General features: G+C 47.4%; 1 protein-coding gene across 1 annotated transcript in view; it reads right to left on the minus strand.

Annotated features, from left to right (window-relative positions):
* Window positions 1-11,163: 11,163 nt before the first annotated feature.
* LOC306835992 (uncharacterized protein) overlaps window positions 11,164-24,546 on the minus strand; it is a 242,486-nt gene continuing 229,103 nt past the window's right edge. Inside the window, exons 12-14 of the mRNA XM_079362844.1 lie at window positions 14,756-14,794; window positions 13,708-13,779; window positions 11,164-12,253 (exon numbers count right to left, since the gene is read on the minus strand). Coding sequence (XP_079218970.1) covers window positions 12,231-12,253; window positions 13,708-13,779; window positions 14,756-14,794 — 134 coding nt within the window. The 3' untranslated portion in view covers window positions 11,164-12,230. The remainder of the gene's footprint in view (window positions 12,254-13,707; window positions 13,780-14,755; window positions 14,795-24,546) is intronic.

Consider the following 24,546-nt stretch of genomic DNA (forward strand, 5'->3'; position numbering starts at 1 on the left):
TCATTGATTTTAAATATCGCTGGATGAAGCCTAAATGACGTCACCCATCTGTTCCTGCAGGGGGCGCTAAAGCACATCAATCTTTATTTGTGTAGCACCAACTCATAGAAAGTGTTATTTCAACACAGTTTACATCAAGCGTCAGTCTTCATGCTCACTTTGAGTCGAGCTGACGACAGACTGAGAGCTGGAGCTCAGGCGGGTTTTAACGTCAAATCCAGGCGGACATCTTGTTTCCTATTTCCATCAGTCCACTGGCATATTTTAAAGTTATTACAACCAACTATAACCCTTATTTAATGTTATGCTTATCTGACCGTTCCAATGAATGTGGATTGAACTGCAACCTGTAATCGTCCTAAAACTCTGGATTATTTCCTCCGGAGTCGTCTGCTGAGTTTTACAACAGCACACGGAAATATTCAGGAACATTGAGCTCAAACGGAAGCAAAAGGGGGTGTTGACATTTATATTCTGCAAACAGCCCACGATCATGGACCGTCTTGATCTCCGTGCATCATATTTCCTCTCTGCTCTTTTGTTGATACAGCTAACGTGCCGAGCGACACAGAGCTCTGATATCCTTCAATATAAAGGCTGAAAAATGTCATCGTAGCATCAGTCTCTGTCTGTCACTTCCACCTTTTTCTTTTCACGTCTCGTCCTGCCTCCTGAGACACCACCCTCCTGTCCGACAGAGATAGTCTCCTCTCCAGAGACATCCTCACTGTGAGCTGCATGTGTGAATCTCAGGCTTCCTGCCTGCCTGACATTTTCAGCAGTATATGTGGAAACGGCTTTATATTGGATTTTTATTTTTTTTTTAAGCTTAATTGGAGTCTCTGAAAAGCGGAGAAATACAACAACATCTCTGACCCCCCCGTCAGATGTCCTTCATGTGTGTAGCGTGTTGCAGGAAATATGTTTACACCCACTGAATCCCTCTTGGCACGATGCTGCAGGGACGGCTAACTCTGCTCTCTTCTTCAGAGTCAGACTCGACTGACCCCGAGCCAACAAAAGCAATTTTCTCTAGGTCACCCACACACACACACACACACACACACACACACACTTTAGTTTCTTGATAACCTTCTGCTTCCCTTCATAACTTGACACTCTGTCCACCTTTGTAAAAGTTTCCACGCTGGTTCACAAAGTTCTGTGCTCCATATTCCCTCTGAGCGTCGAGAAGCAGCGCACTCTCATTATGCCGCGTGTCTTTAGCCCATCTGCAGGACCTTAACCCAGACGGGGGACTATTTCCGTGTAATTGGTGCAGATGCTCCCCCTGTTTCCTCTCAGTATTTTTGATGTGGCCCTGCTTTCTGAATGGAGGGAACAGGGTGCAAAGTGTCCCTCGCTGCAGGCGGCAAATTACTCCTCAGAACTCCTCCAACGCCCCTGTGCGGCGCCGAGCTGCCGTAAAGGCGAAACAATTTGTCCAACATGAACGGGCTCCCCGGAGACTGTCTTAAGTGTTAAATGACCCGGGTGAACCCGACGGTAATCCACGGCTGGGAGTAATGCAGACTCGGAAGGCGAACGCTAACACGCTCCGTGCAGCCGTTTGAAGACTCTTTATGCAAATTCAAGGTGATCTCGTGGCGTCGTTTACGTCGTCTCTTGCAGCCCCCCGGAGAGTCCTGCAGTCACTCCCATCGCTCTTCCCCCCCCCCCCCCACCCCTCGCCTACACCGGCTGGTCCAAGTGAGTGGGCTTGATGTAAATCAGCTGGTTCTGATCAGTAAACCTCTTAAAGGAAACAGGGCGCATTGTTCCCAGGTTTGATTTTTTTTTTTTTTTTTTTTGACATTTCAGCAAAAATCTGAATGAAATTTGACAAAACGTCAGTTTGCTGCTGTTGGGATGCATCGAGCCCCCAGGCTGCAGCACTTTGTGTACGTCAGAGAGCATTAACGCTGCTGCACACTGTGTTTAGAGGTGTGTTGTTTACACAGTAGGGGGCAGCAGTGAGCCGTGGCCTCGTGCCTCCGCTTTGACTTCCTACCTTTCCCTCCTTCCTCTCTCTCTCTTCTCATAAACAGGATTGTGTTCTGCCCTCCAGGCATCTGCTCGGCTGTAAAGAGATGAATAAATAAAAAACAAAGGCCTGTGAATGACGCTCGGAGAATTTATGTCCCATGCAAACATATATTCAGTTTCAGTATTATAATCCTTATTGGAACATTTATTGTTTGTGTCAGCGTTTATGTTGTAAGTGCGTCCGCGTTGTTGTTGTTGTTCTTGTTGTGTCTTTGTGAAATAAAAAGAGGACGAAGGAGAAGCCTCGGGAGAGAGCGAGGACGGACGGAGAGAAGACAGTCACCGTACGACGCAGAGAGCAGATCATTAATTAATAGCGCCCGGAGTGTGAAGTCAATCGATTCACCCCCCTGAGCATGACACGCACCAACACACACATCTAGCAGGCCTGGTGGGGGGTAACCAGGGGTGGAAGGAGGGAGGGGGATCCATACTCTCCTTGTCAGCTCACCTCTGTTTTAATCACTTTTAATTGTGTCTAATGGCATGCTGCAAATATCCAAACTCTCAGACCCCCCGTTTGGACTCAATCAGCTCCCTGTCTGTCTGTCGTGCTGGTTTTAGGTTTTTTTTTGCTGATTCATTCCCATCTAAAGAGGCAACCCTCCAGGGCTGGGACATGGAGCAAAGTGTAGAAAACTGCAGTTCCTCCAGTTGCCACTTGAGGCTGTCTCCAAAGACGACTCAATCCTCGCCAGGCGCCCCCCCACGCTTTGACAAAGGTAGAGTCAAGACTACTTTAAAGATCTGCAGGGAGGTCTGTACGTCAGACTGGTTGAAGGTGACCGGGTTCGTTTGTTCAAATACTTTTACAAATTCGACCTCAGTCTGTGGATTAAAGGATGGTTAACCAGACGTTCACGAGCCGCTCGCTCTTCTCCGGCTCCTCCTAGCGTGCACAAACACGGTCACTAAAACCAACATGGTGGATGCAGAAAGCTTGAGGCAGTGAAAGGTGTGTGACATCACTGACTGTCAGACATTCATCAGTTTTATTTTTGTCTGTGCGTTCACTGAGTCCATGTGATCACATGAAAGTGTGTGTGTGTGTGTGTGTGTGTGTGTGAGTGTGTGTGTGTGTGTGTGTGTGTGTGTGTGTGTTCCTGTCAGGGGGTGACAGCTGGCCCTCTCTGCCCCCCCCCGTCACAAAGAGGCTGTGACTGCTGGAGTGTGACCGGCCTCTCGCCCGCCTGCCCGCCTTACACCACCCCCGCCTGCCACCCTTCGCCCTCACAGCCTGCCCTGCTACTTTACTCTCTCTCTCTCTCTCTCGCTCGACCCGTGCTGCATATGGGTCTGGTCAGCCATGGAAACCTGCTCAGCCCAATTAGAAGCAGCCGCCAGCTGGGCCTGCCCCTCCGCTCTTCTGGCCCGCCTTCGTCCCTCTCTCTTCCTCTCTGGTGGCTTCACGCTCCAGCATCCCACAATCAGAGGCGCTCTCACGCCCGTAATCGCGCCAAGCTGACGGGCACACTGTCCCTCAGGTTTGGATGGGAGCAGCGACACGTGACACGTCTCCTCACTGCGGACGCCGTGCACATCCATGCGCGTTTCGACGACACACTCAGGCACACGCGAACACGCACGCCGTGATGGCGGCCCGTGCCAGATGTCGTGTTTTGTCTCTGGCCTCAGCAGCTGCTTTGGACCAAAAGGCTGCAGGTTGTTACAGAGTTCAGTGGATGGACTGCTGCTCAGTTAGATGTCAAAACTGAACAGACTTTTATAAAACACGTAAAGACGTATTTCTCACAGATGGACAAACAGGACGTACCTCTCATTCAGTCCTTCAGAGGAACCAGTTTCACTGTGACCGGACTTCTTTATGTTTAATCAAGAAGTTGAATCAGGGTCAGAGGACCAAGGATCCGTCTGACGGTGTCTCGATCGATCAGGAAGAAGAAACATATTCAGTTTGAGCTCTGCCTCCTTCGTCTTTGTTTTCTTTCTTGACGTTCACGACGGCTCGTGGATATTTTAAACCTCTTTAAGTCACTACCGCAGGAACTCAAGAGCTGAATATTTGAGGTTAGTGAAGCAGAGTGAATTCCTTCCTGCAACGCAGTTAGCTTGATTTGAAGTGCCTCAGCTGCAGTTCACGGACATCAAGGTGCAGCACAGAGCAAACTAACGACTCATTCCTGAGGAGTTCAACATGCATGTGCTGCATTTACTCGCTGTTCAGGTAAATGTCAAAGCGTGCTCTGAGGGTTCGTTACCACTCAGATAAAAACGGAATCATTTGCTAACAGAGATGCAGAAAGCGTCTTTTCATGAGCGATATTTGATAGCTGATTTGAGAGAGATGAGTCGTTCAAACAAAGCACATTCACTCCATCACTCTTAAGCCTCTGCAGAAGACGTATAAGGTCCAATTCACAAAAAGTTTTGATTCAATATAAACTATTATGGACTCTAAATTGCACGGCTTTGCAAAGGTTACCACTCAAATTCGTTTCACTTTTCTGCCTTGGCTGCTTCTCTGCTGTCTTCCCCTATCTTCCTCTCTGTGGTCATCAATCACTGATGTTGGCCTGATTGCACATGAAGTGGCTGGATCCCATTTTGAGGTGTGACAGGGGCCTATTTTGCAGCGGTGGCAGTGACGGCTGCGTGTCAGGGCTCGTGACAGGATGCTCTCCGCCCTCGTCTCCTGAGGTTTGGGGCGTTTGAGAGGCCACCGGCCCCCTTTTGTCCTCCCTCAGTAGATGGTCTCCGACACGGCTTGTTTTAGGCAGAGGCAAAGGCGGTAATTGATTTCTCTCTCTCTCTCTCTCTCTCTGATTCCGCCTCCAGCTCTCAGGCGCCTGCTGCATCTCTCCTCCGAGAAACAGATGAATAAAAAGACAGAGCGTGAAGTTTATAGGCAACAGTCACGGCGCTGACAGATGGTCAAACCTCGCGTTATCGGGCCCTGATAGAAGTCCGGAATGTGGTGGTTAGCTCCTGAATTGGCTTCTGAAAGGATCGGTCATATATATTAGAGCGGGGAGTACTGAGCCGTGAAGAGCTGCAGGGATGGGAGATATGGAGGCGGGCGGACGCTGAAGGTGAGGAGGACCTGAGCTCAGATCTGACAGGCTACATTAATAGATTGGTGAACTGATAGATGCACGGTGGAACGGTGCAATGAATAAACTGATTCAACCCCAGAAATTGAATTTTCATTCCTTTTGCTGCAGCCGCTGGGAAAAGTTGTTGCAGTGCTCAGTGGCGTGTTTCAGACTCATCCAAGTGAACGCCACAGAAATTAATTCTGAACTTACTCTGCACCCAAAGTATCGACTGACCAAATTCATATCAGCTCAACAAGAGAGTAAATTATCCCATTTTTTCCCCTCCCAAAATCTTCTTACTATCAAACTGAATAAACAGAGCATTCATCATAATTGTGACCTTGTGTCTTCCTGTCAGCAAGACTGACTTAATCAATTGCAGAAGTTGTCAGCTGTGACAGGAGACGTTTAGCCCGGAGACGGGAGGGCCGGGTGGCGTGGACTGTCTGCAGACGCTCTCAGCCTCCCTCCATTAATGTCACTGTCTGTTCCCATTCAGACAGCTCGCCTCTGACACGCTCCCAAAACTTTGTTAGCCAAGTTTATTCACAACCTTTTTTTTTCACACCGCACGCAGGAATAAATGAGCCAATTAACAGTGAATGAGAAAACCTGCCTATATGTTGCACAGTGAGGTGTTTTGTGAGTTGCATCTTGCAGAAGAGCTGTGTGACAGGAAAGCTTATAAAGGGCTGTTTGGTGTCATTGTAATCATCCCCATCAGTTAGCGCCTCCGCCGGGCTCCGCAGGCTGACAGTGTTGCTAAATGAGTCATTTTTAATCGATGTTGTTTATCCAGCGGAGCAACATCGACACACACTGACAAAGCTGCAACCTCCCCGGATCAATACACGAGTCCAGATCTGGGGATCCACCAAACCAAACCAATGACAGGAAGGTCAAGGCACACAGATAGGCCCCGCCTCCCAGTCACACTCTTCAACCACGGGCCAATTTTGTCACCTTCAGTCCATCCTGTTAGCTTCTTATTTTTCCTATAACTTCTTCTTCTTCCATCATTTTGCGCTACTCAAAAGTTCAAAACCAAGTGTGTTAATATTTAAGACATTCAAACTTGAGCGACCTCGAATACGTGTTGAACTTTACAGCAGAATTACACAGACTCAAATCTCTCTGGAAGGATTTTCAGCCAATGAAATCTTCTTGTTCCTTTGCACTGATTCAGTGTAATGAACACAAAGGGTCCAAGCAGGACAAAGAATCAAAGTACAGCAGGTACATGTCGTCCTACCTGTTGTCCTCTACCCTCCACCTGCCCCGCAGCAGCTCGCAGAGATGACGAGCGTGTCTGTGTGTAGCCTCCACACTTCACTGCAGAATGATTGGTAGCGAAATGGCACATTTAAATTGCATGCTGTGTTGAAGTGATTTTCCTCCCTACCTCGATGCCTATTTTGTTATGGAAATTCACGAGACATTAACATAACCAGCAGGAGTTCGGAAGGGAAAATAATGAAATCGTGGTGGGAAGGAGCGGCCCCCTCCACCCTTATCTGTGAATTAATAAATACACCTACAGCATGCACCCGAGGGTCACCCCACGTACCCTCCAACAAACACTCAGCAGCTCGCTGTGTTTACTGAAGGCTTTCATTAGACAGAAGTGGAACAGCGGCCATGTTGGACAGAAAGGTGGCGGAGGCTGCACGTCACCTGAACCACCTAACGATCCGACATCCCGACTCTGATGTTCTCTACGGACGGACGGATGGTAATAAGACCCAACCAGCTGCTGGCAGTGGGGGATCATGACCACGCTGTATCTACCGTATTCCAGCCTGTCAGGTGTGTGCATGGAGCCCGTCACTGCAGCATCTTTAAATACTGCACTGACGTCACTTCTTCTCCTGACCACGCCCACTCAGTGGGGACGGAGAGGCAAAAGATTCAAAGACGCCTTCGATGAGTGACACGGCGAGTTACGATGGACTCTGGACGTTTCCTGATTTCGTTCAAGCAGCACTGTAAAAAGTGCATCATGGAAACTTTTGAGCTTTTTAAATCAACACTTTTGTTTGAAGCAAATACTGAGATATTTTTTTATGCGTAACCTCTAAACACTTCCTCAGAAAAGGTGTTAACAAAAAAAACCAAAGTTGTTAGTACCACCATGTCACATTTCTCTGTTCGCTTTTCTTTTTATTCGAACATGAATTGAAGCCAACACAGGTCCTCACTTGTGCCTGCCAAAAGCTCCATCAGTGTGAAAACCAAAAACCTTTCTTTCTCAACTGGAAGATTTGATCTCATATTTGTTTGAGAAATAATCAAGAAAAGCCTTCCAGTGGATTTTTATAAAACTGGTAAATAAGGACCTGTGTTGAATTTAAGCTCGATAAGTTTGTGGCAACTTTCCTGGCAGACAGAGGTGAGTGCTGCTGGCCAAGAAGTTGCCCAGAGTGTTTGGGATAATCGCTCAGGCTGTGACTGCTGCCAGGATTCAAACTGAATGGCTCTTAACACCTCGAGTCATTTGGTTGTTTAGTGCTGTGAGTTTGCCTGTCTGCAAAAAAAAAAAGTACAGCATTAACAGAGTTTCAGTCCATCTTCATCTGGACTCTCAGATTCCAGGCAGCCGGCTGCAGAGAACTGTGCATCTTCTGCTCGTTCAAACATTCACATGCAGAATTGAAAACACGCTCACGAGTCCTCGAAGGTTTTCTACAAATCCTGAAGCTTTGGGAAATGCAGGATCCATCAAACCCAGAAGTGACCATATTTGGTCGGCAGGATGTCCTGTAGCCTCTCACTCTTCTGTCCTTCCAGTGGCGACGTTGGTGCAGGGGTGCTGTGATTGGCTATCTGCCCTGTCAGAGGCGGGACTTGAGTTGAGGGCTTTAAGGGAAAACGGCTGCTGGTACTTTTCTTTAAATATCAATGCAGCATCATTTCTGTGTTTTAAATTGAAAGTGAAGCAGCCTGTCTTCCAATTATGTAGAGACTTTTCCAGGTGATTATTTCTGCAGGTTCGACAGTGTGCAGGAGTTTGCATGCATTCAGTGACTTTGAACAAACATCCTAAGGAGAAGCAGCGCTGCTCTTTGATACTCGAAGGCTCAGAAGGTAAACGAGAGAGACGGCTGAATAATGAACTCATAGAGTAAAGATGGAGAAGCATCGTGACGTGTGCAAAATGAAGCCTTAAGATACGACTTCTCCATCTATAAAAAAAACAAGTAGTATGTGTAAATTAGCCTCTTCTCACAGGGTGCATGATGCAGACTGTATATCACCTTTTCTAGAGCGCGTCTGAGAAGTTGCTCCTCAGGATTAAAGTGTCCTTTTAAATAACTCAGAAAAGCATCGTTTGACACAAAGTAAAAATTATACGTGGAATTATCTGACAAGAAAGTTTCAGTGTTTGTAAGATGTTAACGCCAGCGATTATTTTTGTTTTTATAAAGACACAAAAAGACGAGTGTCCTTCCGGCTTTAGGAAAAAAATTGTTGAAATGGAAAACCACTTTTGCTTTTGACCCGGCTCCCCTGCTGAGGTGCTGGTTTATGTATCGTGTTCAGCGTTCTCACATTAAGTGCTTTCACATTAGACGTGTGCAGAGAGAAGCAGCAGGGCTCCGGGAGAAACCAGGCGCTCCCCTCTGCTTCACTTGTAAGTTCTTGATCTTTAAATGCAAGGCTGATTCAGGTGACATTTTGATTTAATGTGTGAGAGGAACATCAGCAGAACCAAAACCACTCACAAAGTTACAGTTCAGCACGGCTAATGCATTTATTAACGTCCAATTTAATCACGGAGCCGCTGCTTTTCATTCTCTCTCATTAGACTTTTTCTTCCTCTTGAAAAAACAACACAGAACATTTTTAATGACTTCTGAAGTAAATTCATTAACAAGAGGAGCAACAAGGTGAGCCGTCGCTGCTTTTCTTACAGCTTCTACTTAAAACGTGTTCTTCAAAGAGGTGTTGTCATTTATCTCTCTCAGAAAGAGGAAGCGTTCAAGCTTTGACCTCGTGGATAACGAGAACATTCCCGACGTAATGATGTGGATTTAACGCAGGTTTACACACAAATCTGCCTGATTGGTCTCCAGTGAAATGAAACACCGGACCTTATATTGGTCCCTGCTGCTCTTTTTATCAGTCTTTGCTGATGAGCAGCTCGACCCGTAAAGCAGCGACAGTCACACGTTCCTTTTTATCGCCCTTTGAAACGTCTGATCTGGAAAGAGCTCCAGCTCTATTTTCACTTTTAAACAAAACCTCAAAAACGACGTCAATCTGTTAATTAATTATTTTTTTACTTTTTTTCACCTCGTCTGTTTAAGGTCAAATCTTCTCTTTAACCTCAAGAAACTGTTAAGCATTATTGTATTTGTTAACATGGATCTATCACTTTCTGTAGTATGAATGACATGTATGTAATTAATAGACCACGCCCCCTTTTTCTGTTTGTTTTTTTATCCATTAACACATTCCAGCAAGCCTCATCTTCAATAAGGCATCAGTGCTGGTGAGAAAATGTCGTATTACCTGAAGAAGCTCATTATGAAGTTGATAATTAAAGCAACAGAGCGCTGCGGGGACAGACTTTATTTTATTAATCCTCCTCCTCTCGCCAGAAGAGGCCGCGAGTACGAGACAAACGCCGTTTGTTACTCAGACAACAAACGTAATCTGCATACTCGTCTTCTGCCAACGAGTTTAATCGACGTGTTCTCTCTCTCTTTCAAAGCGAAGGAGCAGCGCTGCGAGTCAATTTCCTTTCAACATTTCAGCGGCTCTCCCCTCCTTTGAAGACAGGCATCCATAATGAACGCCGTCAATTTTCTTCCCAATTAGAGTGTTTATCTGGGCTTAGTTCACCTATAGTGTTGCCTTTGCGTCTTGTGGGGGCGATGAATTTTCATGAAGGACAAACGCCGTACTTCAGATAAAAACAGCTTATCTCGGGCTGGGACTTAAAGCTTCAGAGCCGGAGTTACTTCTCTCCAATTTGTTGGTTGCTGTGTTAACAGGCAGGGTGGAGGAGAAGACGCCAGGAGAGCTGTGGGAAAACTGCAGACAACACGGGAATGTATGTTTGCATAAGAAGAGGTCTGCAGAGCTTTCATCCGGAAAACGGAATAAATGTAGCGCGTCACATCGAATCAGCCCAGAGCCGTTTGATCAGTCAGAAAACAGTCGTGTCACCTGACACTAAATCATGCGTCCATGTTGACTTTAATGTGTAGATGCAGCGTCTGGGAGATGTTGTTGCCGGGGCCGTTAACAATGTGAGGAAGCAATTTGAGCCTCACAACTCAAAAAGCCAAACTGTGAGGCGTAAAACTGGGTCGCAGGCTGGTTGGTTTTTTTTAGTGGGAAAGGCGGAGGTTTGTTGTTTTAGCCCCGGAGTGTTCTGCATGCAGAGGAGGCGGATGTAAGGCGGCGATGAAGCCGTCTCCCTCGCCGCTACCCACCACTCAAGTTCAGGGAGCGGCGCGGTGCCGACATGCAACACGTTTAAATGAAGTCATTAAAATGTAAACGTCCCTCCTCACACGTTCATGGACGTAAACACAGAGAGAGCCACAGACGACGAACCTGTTGTTGTTGCTTTTTTTTTTTTTTTCTTTGGCACATTATGTGATCCAAAACGGAGAACAATGGCTGACTGCTTTTCTTTTTAACAGGACGATAAAAGCCTCCGCTGACAGGATGAAGTTAAAAACAGTGTTTATGATTGATGCCTCGCTGGTGTTCCTGTTTGGATCTGATGGTCACGTCAGACTAAACCTGCTGATTCTGTAGAAGTAGTCCTGGCCTCCACAGCTCCAGCTCAGTATACTCGTTCTCAACAACCTCTGCATGATGTGCATTTATTTACTTTAAGATGTTGTTGTTGTCAGCGTCTCTAATTCCCTCCCTCCTCACTGCAATCGAGGTTCAATCTCATAAAAATTAGGATTAATAAAGTATGCAACATGGCCGCCGTGGGAGCTTGGTCTGCTGCTCCGTCACAGCCGCCCACGTCCAATCACGACTGACGGCAGATAGTGGAAGCAGAAAGGAGACAAGAAGGTGCGTGAGGAGCTGAGACTCGGCTTCCACCTTAAACTTTATTAGTTGTTTCTGTTATAGTTTAGCAAAGCAAACATCAAAGTATGAAGGCATCATTTCATACAACTTTAATTCATCTGATCTCGACTATGGCACCTCCGAAAAGAACCCATGAATCCTTAAAAGAAATACAATTTGTTTAAAATCAACAGAGGAGAAAATCATTAACAACGGGTTTAAGTCTTAACATGAAGGTTGTCTTAAAACTACAAATCATCTGCAAGCATTACACGAGCGAAGGGTTTGTACTCCCGCCGCCTCCTCAGGCGTGTGATTTAGACTTATTTAGTTCGATATGAAATAAGGCAGATTCCTTCCATACAATTAGAGACAATCTGATAAGGAGAGAAGCGAAAGCGGAGGGGACTTTAATTCCTGTTATTGTTGGTGAACTTTAAAGCAATTATTTTCGAGCATGCACTGGAAACTGCAACAAAAAAAATGTGAAGGGGGAGGTGGGGGGTGGGGGTGGACTGGGGGGGGGATTTGTGAAAAGACGCTCACACCCTCTTTAGCGTGCGTTGGTGCCGATGGAGGGTTAAATGCATGTGGAGGAGTTAGAGGTGACGGTCTGCAGAGTGACACACCTCGCTCATCTATCTAAACAACAGGACGGGTGTCGGCGCCTCACACTCCACACAAGTGTCACGACTGCAGCGGTGAAAGTTAGCGTTGTTAGAGCACGAGGATGGACGTGTTAATCTGTGGCCGCGTGTCCTCCGACTCCCACAGTGACTTAATGTGAAACAAAGTCTGCAAGACGACGCATGACTAACACACAGTGAGGTATGGCTCTTCTTTTCTGCTTGATATGTTCAAGTCCTAGAGTAAGGTTTTGTACATACATACATATACATACAGTACATGGAGAGAGGAGGGGTGAGTCGGGGGAGGGGGGAGGAGGGGATGTGAGCATGGTGTGAGTATCTGGTTGTCCTGGGTCCGGTGTCAGAGCCCGTTCTGACATTGGCCGGGCTGACACCAGTGTGTTGGCTTCGCACAGTTTGCTGGCTGTCAGATGAGGTTGATCGTTCGTCCCTCAGCTGCTCATTCTTTCTTCTCAACAGAGTCTGAAGAGGAGACAAAGACGGATCTGGGTTTCTCTTTATGCACCACTAGCTTTCACTTCCTACTAATCTTCATGTAAAAACAATCTGCAGGGCAAATTACATTTCATATTAAAGGCAGAATTTGTGTCATGTTACACATAAATATATCAGACATGTAATCCAAACCCCCCCCCCCCCCCACACACACACACACACACACACACACACTCTTCAGCTGTCCTATCCAATGAACACAATTGCACTCTTGATCTTTCTCTCGTTATTCAGGCTCGGGGGAATTCCAGTTCAGTGTGAAGACGATAAATATGGTCAAACATCACGTGACACCGGTGAACGGCTTCCAGGACGCTTCAGAAGGAAAAGAAAAGTTGTTAAAAAGGGAAAAATCAGAGCCGATCGTGGCTCCAAAGGACACGAGCTCTTGGGAGCAGGATTATTTTCCAACATTCTCAGGGACGTCATCACTTAAGATTCGGTCCAAAAACAAGATATTTGCTCGTAACATCAGAAGAGGTCTGAGTGTCGTGTTTTCATACTGTACTTTTGGCTTCTTATTTAACGGCGTGTTTCCCTCCCTCCTTCACAGCCCGCCCTGATCCTCACGCGTGTTCCACAACAGGCTTTTTTTTCTCCCTTCTTCTTTCTCTGGCGCTTTTGTCTGGCATTGTTAAAGCTTCTCCTTTCCACACCGCCTCGTTAGTCGCTGCCAACTTATTTCATATGCTGCTCTGCCGTCCTATTTATTCAACCCTGACAATCTGTTCACAACAGTTGCTTAATGAAATTATTTTTTTTCCTACCTGGAATGTGTGCTCTGCCCAAATCTGAATCCCATTGGTTGGCTGAACAACCCCGCAGAGCCACACAGAACGAATCAAACATAGACATTCAGAGCACTCTCCGCCGATGCTTACATTCAAATTACACGCTGTCTTATTACCCAGAATCCCCACGCAGACCTGAGAATAACAACAGTGTGGTATCCATCTCAAATATGATTTATTGGCATGATTATTACCCCTGCAGTTTGTGCTAGCTGCACGTTCAAATAATATGCAATGCACGCTTGATTTATTAAACGTCTGATAGTGGAGGTTGCAGGTAATTTATCACACTCAATCTCCAAAGACATGCTGACACATTTAAACCTAAATATCAGGGTCGTAGCTGTGCACCTGAAACGGGTAGAGAGGATTCACAAATGCGTCTGGCCCTGGAGGAGCACGTACGAAGCGCCTCCCCCACAGAGAGGAGGAGGAGATGGAGACAGACGAGAGGGAGGAAATACGAAGACAAGGAGGGTGACGCTGAGTAACCCTCGGCTGCACAGCGCTGAGGATTCTCAGGGAGACGTGAATTTTAATTCGGCAGCTGTGGCCGCTAATAAGGATCTGCTTATAAATAGATACGTGTGCGGCGGCGAGCGAGTGTGAGAGCCTCTCCCGTGCCCTTACCTTTGGACTGATTGCTGTCGGTTAGAATTGAATCCGGTTCTTCTGGGCCCTCCACACGCTCCTTTATCTCTTCTTGAGGAGAGGAAGGAGGAGAATAGAGAGAAGGAGAGGGATTCAGAATCAAGCATCCAGTTTCCCATCATGCTGTGCAGGAAATAATCAGTATGCCGAAAGGATATCTGTTCCACACCAAGCCTGTGAATCGAGCTGAATTAATTTCTAGTGAATGAAGGGAAGAGGAATGCACTGGATTTGATTTGGAATGAAGTATTTTTAAACCTTTCAGCTCCAATCAGAGAGCTGCTCTCGTCCTCTGTGATCAGACATGAAGGAAACATGCTGTGTTGAAGTGCTGGCTAAACACTGAAGCTTCAGTGTCCACCACATGGTGAGACAGGAGGGGGGGAGACAGCTCTCTGTGATGCTTAGAGTTTAGACTGCAGTACTCATTTTAAACACCAGGGGGGGGTTCAGAATCAGTCTCGACCTCTGATGTTTGCTGTAGCTCCTCCCACTGGCGGCTGCGTTGACAGAAACATCCAGCTGGGAGAGTAATACTTTTTATAAGACGTGGTCCAAGCCTTGGGTTGGAAAAATTGAAGCCAATGCAAAAGTGGCTTAAAGCTGCATTTTTTTGTAATGGCCAGCAGGGGGCGATTTCACCAGGTCCAACACATGTTCAGAGACGATGACGAGCGAGGGCTCGACGTGGTTACTTCCTGCAGATCGAGGCTGGTTCATATTCTCACTACAAGCAAACAGACCAGGATCCTCCCCGGGTTTCATTCCCAAGTGGACCAGACTCATTTTAAACCAAAACAAACAAGTGAGGTGTGAAGACACCCGACAACAGAAGATAAAGCAAAGGGAAACTGTGGTTTATAGATTCACCATGGCGACCTGTGAGACAGAATAGTTCAGGTCACCTCTGGTTTCTGCACTTTGCTCACTCTGCTTTAAATAAATATGAGTTAAAAACGAGGTGAGGAGCACCGTAAACAAGAATCTGACGTGTCATCACTCGTCAAGAGAAAACAAGTTCACTTACCTCCATTGCTGGTGTCGGTGTCGTTGACCTCGGAGACGTCTGTAAAGTGAAGCACACACACAGATGCAGACGGGTTAATTTATTTGCATCAGTGGAGATGTTCAACAACCTCCAACACCTTGAAATCATGAAATCCACCGACTTCCTGAAGAGTTTCACTCGAGAGAAGAACGAAACACAGGAAGGGAGAGAGAGACGCAGGAAAAATGGATTTCAGACTGGCACTGCTGTGAGGCAGCCTGAGACACCTCTGTTCACACATCCTTCCTACCTTCCTTTCCTCCATGCTACCTCTCCTTCCTCCCTTCTCCATGCTACCTCTCCTTCTTCCCTTCTCCATGCTACCTCTCCTTCTTCCCTTCTCTCCTCCATGCTACCTCTCCTTCTTCCCTTCTCTACTCATGCCACCTCTCCTTCCTCCCTTCTCCATGCTACCTCTCCTTCTTCCCTTCTCTCCTCCATGCTACCTCTCCTTCTTCCCTTCTCTCCTCATGCCACCTCTCCTTCTTCCCTTCTCTCCTCCATGCTACCTCTCCTTCTTCCCTTCTCCATGCTACCTCTCCTTCTTCCCTTCTCTACTCATGCTACCTCTCCTTCTTCCCTTCTCTCCTCATGCTACCTCTCCTTCCCCCTTCTTTCCTCCATGCCACCTCTCCTTCTTCACTTCTCTCCTCATGCTACCTCTCCTTCTTCCCTTCTCTCCTCTCTTCTTACTTCTCCTTCTTCCCTTCTCTCCTCATGCCACCTCTCCTTCTTCCCTTCTCTCCTCATGCTACCTCTCCTTCCCCCTTCTCTCCTCTCTTCTTACCTCTCCTTCTTCCCTTCTCTCCTCATGCTACCTCTCCTTCTTCCCTTCTCTCCTCATGCTACCTCTCCTTCTTCCCTTCTCTCCTCATGCTACCTCTCCTTCTTCCCTTCTCTCCTCATGCTACCTCTCCTTCTTCCCTTCTCTCCTCATGCCACCTCTCCTTCTTCCCTTCTCTCCTCCATGCTACCTCTCCTTCTTCCCTTCTCTCTTCCATGCTACCTCTCCTTCTTCCCTTCTCTCCTCATGCTACCTCTCCTTCTTCCCTTCTCTCCTCCATGCTACCTCTCCTTCTTCCCTTCTCTACTCATGCTACCTCTCCTTCTTCCCTTCTCTCCTCCATGCTACCTCTCCTTCTTCCCTTCTCTCCTCCATGCTACCTCTCCTTCTTCCCTTCTCTACTCATGCTACCTCTCCTTCTTCCCTTCTCTACTCATGCTACCTCTCCTTCCTACCTTCTTTCCTCCATGCTACCTCTCCTTCTTCCCTTCTCTACTCATGCTACCTCTCCTTCTTCCCTTCTCTCCTCCATGCTACCTCTCCTTCTTCCCTTCTCTCCTCCATGCTACCTCTCCTTCTTCCCTTCTCTACTCATGCTACCTCTCCTTCTTCCCTTCTCTACTCATGCTACCTCTCCTTCCTCCCTTCTCTCTTCCATGCTACCTCTCCTTCCTCCCTTCTCTCTTCCATGCTACCTCTCCTTCCTCCCTTCTCTCCTCCATGCTACCTCTCCTTCTTCCCTTCTCTACTCATGCTACCTCTCCTTCCTCCCTTCTCTCCTCCATGCTACCTCTCCTTCCTCCCTTCTCTCCTCATGCTACCTCTCCTTCTTCCCTTCTCTCCTCCATGCTACCTCTCCTTCTTCCCTTCTCTCCTCATGCTACCTCTCCTTCTTCCCTTCTCTCCTCATGCCACCTCTCCTTCTTCCCTTCTCTCCTCCATGCTACCTCTCCTTCTTCCCTTCTCTCCTCCATGCTACCTCTCCTTCTTCCCTTCTCTACTCATGCTACCTCTCCTTCTTCCCTTCTCTACTCATGCTACCTCTCCTTCCTACCTTCTTTCCTCCATGCTACCTCTCCTTCTTCCCTTCTCTCCTCCATGCTACCTCTCCTTCTTCCCTTCTCTCCTCATGCTACCTCTCCTTCTTCCCTTCTCTCCTCATGCTACCTCTCCTTCTTCCCTTCTCTCCTCATGCTACCTCTCCTTCCTACCTTCTCTCCTCTCGTCTTACTTCTCCTTCTCCTCCGTCACTCCCTGAGCAAACCTCAACGCTTCTCGCCTTTTGCAACAACAATCATCCAAAACAAAGCCCAGCATAAAAATAACCCTTCTCCCCAGGCGGTCCAGTGATGATGTAAACAAACACGACTGCTTAGGTGTGATAGAAGAAGAACCGTGAAGAATCCAAAGTGCGCTGAATGTTTTTGTACGTCTCGTGTCGAGGTCATTCGGTCCCTCGTGGAAGCGCAGGCTCCTTGGTTGTAATTGCAGGTTTGGAAACACATCATGCAGAGACTTCTAAAAACATCGAGACATGAAATAACACCTTTACATCGCCGGTGAGCTGCAGGCTGCCGGTTATATAGAGAACACGCATTACAGCGAGACTTCAACGTAAAACTGATTTAATCTGCTGCAACACTTTGAAATTAAATTCCTCCTCCCTGAGACACCAGCGGGACTCGAGGAGCGTCGGAAAAGCAGGAGGAATGAAGCAACAACAATCTCCACCTCATTATTCTTTTTTTATTTAGGAGCTGAGGGACGGAGCCGTCCACAGGGGGAAATTACTTTCCTTGTTTTTATGTGGAACTATTAAAGGGAAAATCTGGTTAGTTACAACTTGGCTCTGATTTTGATAGTTTTGGCTTCTGACAGAAATGATATTATTCTTAGCAGACTAAATGCTGAGATCTTCGAACATCTGTTAAACCGAAGCACAAGACACACAGGTTTTATGTTGGAGCCAAAGAGTACCACGTTGGGTTCTGCCTTCATTTCCTGTATGTACGGTGGCTGGTAGGGGTCACGCCCGTGCGACTGCTAAAACAACGCACATTAGGAAAAACTTGCAGCATATTCAGAAATGCTGCACATTCAGAAGCAAATGCAAACAACCGAAACAAATTTAACGGATGAAAAACGCTGCAAAAACAAAACGACAGCATTAACAGCAAACCTGTGCGAGTACAGAAATGCCACAAAGTCAAAAACACTCATATTCAGAAAACAACTGCAGATACAGAAACGCTGCAGGTTCAGCTCCAGGCCTGCAGGGGGCGCTCTGTGCAACATCTACAGGAGAGAGAAGGAGTCGTATCGTTGAGTGACACGTTTAGATTGAAGCGAGTCCGGCCTGCGTTTCGAGCTCGGCTGTCTCGTCCCCGTTACCGGCCTGAGCCTGTCCCTTTAAGCAGGTGGCTTATGGGTAATGTATGCTTTGAGAAGATGTGGTTGATACTCTTGTCATGATTGGAGGGTTTATAGACGGACGTTAGAGAAACATGATGAGGTTTAAAATGTCATCGTCTCGGTTGTTTTAATATTTTCATGTAAAAACAAAGAATTGAATCAAAGCAGAATTGAAAGCGTCTGCACACAGAAAGCTGAGTGACCTCTTGACTACAGGTTTAAAGGAACATGAACGCCGGCGCCCGGCACACGTGGAGCTCCCACAACTTAAGAGCAGCTTTGCTTTCAATTCATCAAAAGAACAGATTGATGACCAGATTCAGATCCTCCCTGTAAAGGAATAAATTGACACCAAACATGTACACACACATTGCTCCACATGTGTTCCAGAGCCGGCCGTGTGGCGTCATTAATTATGCAAACGCTTGAGATAATATGGCATGCATTAACACTCTTCCACGTCGCAGATATTACAGCTGATGGCAGGACATGTGGACCTCGCCGGGTGTCTGATGGAGCCTCCATCACGTCTGCTCTTTTACTCGGGGCTAGATTAGAAAGCTGGCCTCTTTCTTCCTCTCTCTCTCTCTCAGGTAAAAACAACACAATGTGGGTGCTGCAGTAGCATCGTCTTCCTCTAATACCCTGTGCTGATCATGACAAAGCAAAAAGCCCAGAATTCCCACTGATTGCAGCTCCCGCCTCGCCCCGGAGCTCGGAGCGAGCGGCCACGCTGCTCTGCCTCGCTCTCTAATTCGACTCCTGTGTGCTGACAGTACAGGGGCTATCATTTAGAGGTGTGTGCGAGTGTGCTGCGGTAAACACATAAACAAGATGGGGAAGAGAGAAAAACGGGCCTCTGTCAAGGTTCCTGTGAAGGAGAGGCTCAGTCCACAGAGGGCCGATAAGAGAGAGAAAAACAGAAGCTCCAATCGACTCTCTCAGCAGGAAACTCGACAGCTTACAGCGGTTATTCTTAAAGCAGGAAGCGCTGACCCTGAAGCCTCCTACATCCTACACTGGTGTGTTAAAGGCACCTAAAGCCGGCTTCTAATGGTCAAAATGCATTTAGTGCATGAATGTTGCAGAGCTCATCTTCCTGACTCCACACACAAAAAACTTCACTTGTGAGTCAGAATGAGAAGCCTCGCCTTCGGCAGATTATTTATTCTAATTGGCCATTAAAAGCTGAGTGACAAACGGCGTTGCTATTCCTGTCATAGTTACACGTTATTTTAAATCTGCAGAGCTGAGAGTCACTGCTAACGTGACACGACAGCTTTTCAGTCAGTTTGACTTTGAAGCACTGACTTTATAAGAATATGGACGACGTGACCGCTCCCTTAAAAGTGATGGCTTTACAACAGGTCATCAAGCTCCGCCTCCTCCATGTTAGCAGATAGGACAGGGGTCAAACTATAAATTCAAAATCAATGTAGCTAGTTCTTATCATCTTACCATCAGAGGAAATACCTCGGCTCCTGCGGCTCAATGCTTCAGGGTCAAACTCCCACCAAGGCTGAAAGTTGATCGTCCATTTTAAACTCACGCTGGCTGTCCAAACTACACATGGGTAAAGATTTCACACCACGAGGTAAACGGATGTTGGAGTAATCCCAGGATGAGCCTGAAGAGGGCGCTACACGACAGCCCTGCAGCGTTCTGCCCCTCCAGAGAGCTGGCCAATCAGAAGGGAGGGGAGGGCCTTAAAGAGACAGCAGCTGAAATATTCCAGGCAGTCTCTGAAAAGAGGGTTTTTCTTGACGGCAGCATGAGAGGAACGAGGAGGTTTTACTGCTCTGTCAGTTACGACATGAAGAGAGACACTCGGAGTCTCATTTGCTGTGAACCGTCGCTGTCAAGATTAAAGATTGATAGATCTTCTGATTGACTCACGATCCCCTGGGGCCGCTAATAATCCCTCATGTGCGACGCCAACACACGGAGAAAATAGATAAATAGCTGCTTTTTTATTATTCCTTTTTGCAATCAGTCGCTTATTTTTGTTTTTATATCTGAGCGTAAACCAACCAGATTCAAACCCTGTGAAGTTTATACAAACACAAAAGAGATATGTCAGTTTGTACTGAAACCAATTTCTCCTCCTTTTAAATCCTGTCTATGACACATGCGAGACCCTGAACTACCCCGTCTCGATACCGTGGGCGTGAAAAAGCCTGCATGGCATCTCTTCTCTGCGAGGTCGGCTGATACTCGGGACTTCAATGTGTTTCTGATCTGCTGTTTTATTTCCTCACAGAGCTGCAATCTGTTTATCTTTTATCTGTTAATTTGTGACGCTGAGTCAGAGGACGTTTCGATACGGAGAACTAAACGAGGTCAGAGGTCAAGCAGGAACAAAAGTTTAAATATTGAACAAACTTTGGTTTTCTTTAAGTTTTCGTCTCGTCAGAGAGGAGACACACCGGAGAGAGAAAACCCCTCTGCAGCTGACCTGTGTGTGTGTGTGTGTGTGTGTGTCCTCACTCATATCTGCACACATCAGAGAAAGGAAGGAAGGAAGGAAGAGAGTCGTGCATAAGTTACCCTCGTATGCAGACAAGCAGAAAATTACACCCCGCTCCCCACGTTCATTTATTAGACAGAGGTCGTTGTTCTGTTGGTCAGCATTAGAGTCGTGCGGCGCAGTATTCGACCACGATAGAAACGTGTTCTCACTGCACACGTTGAGAAGTTTAAGAGACGCATTCATAATTTAAAATCCCTCAATTCCTTCCATCCAGGACATCGCAAAAAGCCGGTGTCTGACCAGGCTCCTCCCACCCACAGCGAGGACTTTAAAAACCGGATTACCTCACTGGACTGAAAAAAAGACAAAATAACATCCATAAAAAAGTGCGCTATATTTATGTGTATCGTATTTTCACACACAGCTTGAGTTTTTATATCTGCACCTTATTCTGTCAGTTCTACTCACCTCATGTAAGTTGAAGTTTGAATGACACTAAAGAAAGTGGAAGAGTAAAAAGATCTCTGACAGGCTGAAGTTTCTTTATTTCACACTAATCCATTTGTCTGCTTCCTCTCTGTCTCAGTGTTTTCTGTTCTTCTGACTCAGGCGGTCCACAGGGGAGGCCGTCCCTGTGGGCCGCCCACACAGCATCATGGGAAACGTCTCTGCTTAATGTTCCAGACAGGAGCCTCGGGCAGACCAGGAGCTCTCTGTCCGTCCCTCAGCCACAGGACATCGAAGCGTCTTTTAGACAACATCTCCGTCCACGAGCAGTGAGAGGAGAAAATCAATGGAGGTGTAGACGTGTCGGTGTGACCCCCCCCCCCCCCTCGCCCCCCCCCCAGGTGTCAGGTCCCCGGGAGACTCTCTTCTGTTCATTTGAATCCCAAACCGTGGCAGGTCGGCTGTGACAGAGCGGCTCTTTGATCCCGCTCAGGTGAGCAGCTGCTCCCCGTCAGACAAAAGACACGACGCGTCTCAGACTTAGAAACTCTAAAAGCTCCTGATTGAAACGCAGACGACAAACGCCACGCTGAAAGAACCTCGCCACACCACGCAGATGAGTTTATGACAAAGCTGTTTGTAAAGCAAACTCTGAGAAACGAGTTCCCTCGCTGGTCGTGTGATATTAACCGTCGTCAGCACCGCCCACTTTACTTTCCAGACTGTTTCCTGCTGCGTTCGCACATCAGCTCACAGAAACGTCACCACAGGCGGCGGGTGGAAAAAGTCCGGCTAAAGTCGAGGTGGAAACTTCAAACTGCTGCTGAAGCTCCACTGTGAAGCTTTGCAGAGAGGAAGTGAAGCAGACGTTCCCATCTGACTGATTCAACCCTCATTATTTCAGTCTTTTACCCGTTTGTTCATATTTACACTTTCAGTCATATTTTCGGTTCAGTTTGCAGCTCGTCCTTCGACTTTAACGCTCTGAGGACATTTCAGAGTCAGGACTTTTTAACTCAAATTTCACAAAGAAGTTGAATCCAAACTTTTTTTTAAGCTACTTTTACGCACAAAGAATCTGTGTGTGAACTTTGGTCACGACTGCGCCGCACTTCTTCTTCCTGTGAGGCGGGGAAAGTTAGCTCACGATTTAAAAAAGCATTTACTGACTGAATCTCTCTCTCTCTCTCTCTCTCTCTCTCTCTCTCTCTCTCTCAGATAAGTATTTCTGTTTAGCTCGACTTGATCAAATATTCTGTAAAAGTGTGTGATGCTGCTCTGAAGCGGGCCGAGAGCTGCTGTGTGCTAAAAAGGATTCCATCTTGAGAGATCACGATAAGAAAGTCAAGGTCTGTTTAGACGCTGGCTTCCTTTCAGGAGATGTGAGCAGAATTACTTTTAAGTGTACGAAAACTACACATCAATAGAGCCTGAAGGCACAAAACACAAAGCATGTTGCATCCATGAGATTCAGGCACAAACATGAAGCTGTCCTCCTCTGTGCAGATCAGCTCGTCCACCCACCGCGCCGAGCGGGGACGAGACGCTCCTGTGTGAATGTGTGTGTGAGTCCTGACTGTGGACACTGAGGGAGAAGCTGGAGTCCTGCTGGCTGTGTTGTTGTCAGAACTGTGTTTACATGGACACCGCAGTGCAGCGACCCCCTCCTCTCAGCAGACACTTCGCCTCAAACTGAGCTCGGCGATTGGCTGACATTTTTTTGCTCGGAGGTTGATTTGCATAAAAAGGGGGAAATGTGGCCCACCTAAAAGATGAAAGTTCAGGCAAACAGCAGCAGATTGAAGAGACGCTGTTTGTTCTGCGGCGAGGTCACGCCGGTTTAACCCTTTGTGTGTGACTGACCTTCAGACAGTTCATTCTGCTGCTTCTGCACAGGTTTAGATGGTGCAGAAGCCTTCAGTGAATCAGGCTCTCTGTATGTAAACTGGGTGGTCTATGAGGGGCTCGGGTCTGGTCTGCATCGGCTATGTATACTAAACAAGTATCACAGAGCCTCTCAGTGAACTTTGCATGGACTAATAGCTTTGGGTCTGCAAAGATAATTAAAGACATCTCCCCGCTCAGGCAAAACAAGAGAGGGTGGACCTCAACAAGAGCCGGAGTAAAAGAACTAATGAGCTGCTAAATGTGGAAAGTGGCCCATTTTCAGATGGTAATGCAACGTTTTTAGTGGAAATAGCTGAGCTGCATGAGCTGCCACTTTCAAAAGAGGAAGAAAAGGATTTAGGGAGAAAGAGGAGGGTCGGTGTTCGACAGCCAGAGTTTCTTTGCTGGGATGGAACAGTGTCGGACAATCGCAGCCAATTAAAGAGCACTGAGACGAGACCTGCAGGCGAGGGGGACGAAAACAAGCCCGCTCAACAAACAGCCGAACCCGCCCCTCTGCACCGCCATCTTCATTAATATTCTGCCTTTTTACTCCCAACAGAAGAGGCCGAGGGGCTGCGGACACTTAGTGGCTTTGTGCTCCCCCCGCTGGGTTTGGGTAACCTTGACGTGGGGACGCTCTGAGCTGGGTCAGGGTCCTCTAAACAGACACGGGCTCATTACACGGGCCTCGCCGGACAAGATGAGAAAACAGAGCGCTCTGAATGAGCAGGAATGCCATCTGCTTTGGGGTTAAGCTTAGCCGCTTTGAGAGAGTGAAGATGATAAGAAGGAAAGGAGAGATGGCAGGAGAAGAGACGGCACGCGGTTTACAACATGTGCTGGGAAACATGAAGGGAAAATGACCAGTGGCGAACCTTTGATAAGACGGGAGGTTGAAAGTAAAAATCTGGTCCCCACAGGCGACCGCTCTCACTCTTGATCTCTCTGTTAAGTCCTTTTTTTTTTTTTCTTCTTCTTCTTCTATTCCCCACTTTGTCTGAGGTGGTGCGAGTCAGTCAGAGCGGTCCGTCATAGACTAAAGAAAGTCGATAAAAAAAGAGCAAGATGAAAGGAGTGAGTGAATAACTGATTAGGCGAGGTAGTGAGAGAGGGGAGACAACACAAAAATAGACACGGAAGGGAAGAAATGCAAAAGAGGCCTCCGCCTGCGTGACCTACATACCTGCTAAACCTGCTGTCAGCGGTGGCCTGCTCCTCTCTCATCACGCTCTGAATTACTTTACATAATCTTAAGACTCCCCGTGCTGCAGACGGGCCTGCTGCAGGACGCTGCCTCCCAGACCTGGTCTACGACATCAAGGCTCAGGCAGACAGGGTTGTAGGGGGGGGGGCGGTGGATCTGACACAGAGTGACCTGGCTGACCCCGGGTCTCCCCCCCCCGCCCCTCTGAGAGGCATAAAAAGCGGGCTGGGCCACAGCGGAGGAAGGCCTGCGCAGGACGAAGAGAGGAGATTCCTCCTCCTGGCAGCTCAGGGTTTGTTTTCTGCAGGAGATCGTCCATCTGACCGCTCGATACAATCAAAGAACTCGTCTAGACGGCAGTAAAGACCAGGAGCATCTGTCCGTCACGGAAAGGTCAGCAAGAGGGCAGCGTGATTGGGAGAGGTCGGTATAGGGGAAGAGAGGGACTGATGTTTTGACTTCTATGCAGGATGGAAACGTGTCTCTGAAAGTCCTGAGCTCAGATGTTATAACTTATCCTGCATGCTTTACATCCAGACTGCAAACCTAAACATCTCACAGAA

This window comes from Symphodus melops (assembly GCF_947650265.1).
Source record: "Symphodus melops genome assembly, chromosome: 15".
NCBI lineage: Eukaryota > Metazoa > Chordata > Actinopteri > Labriformes > Labridae > Symphodus > Symphodus melops.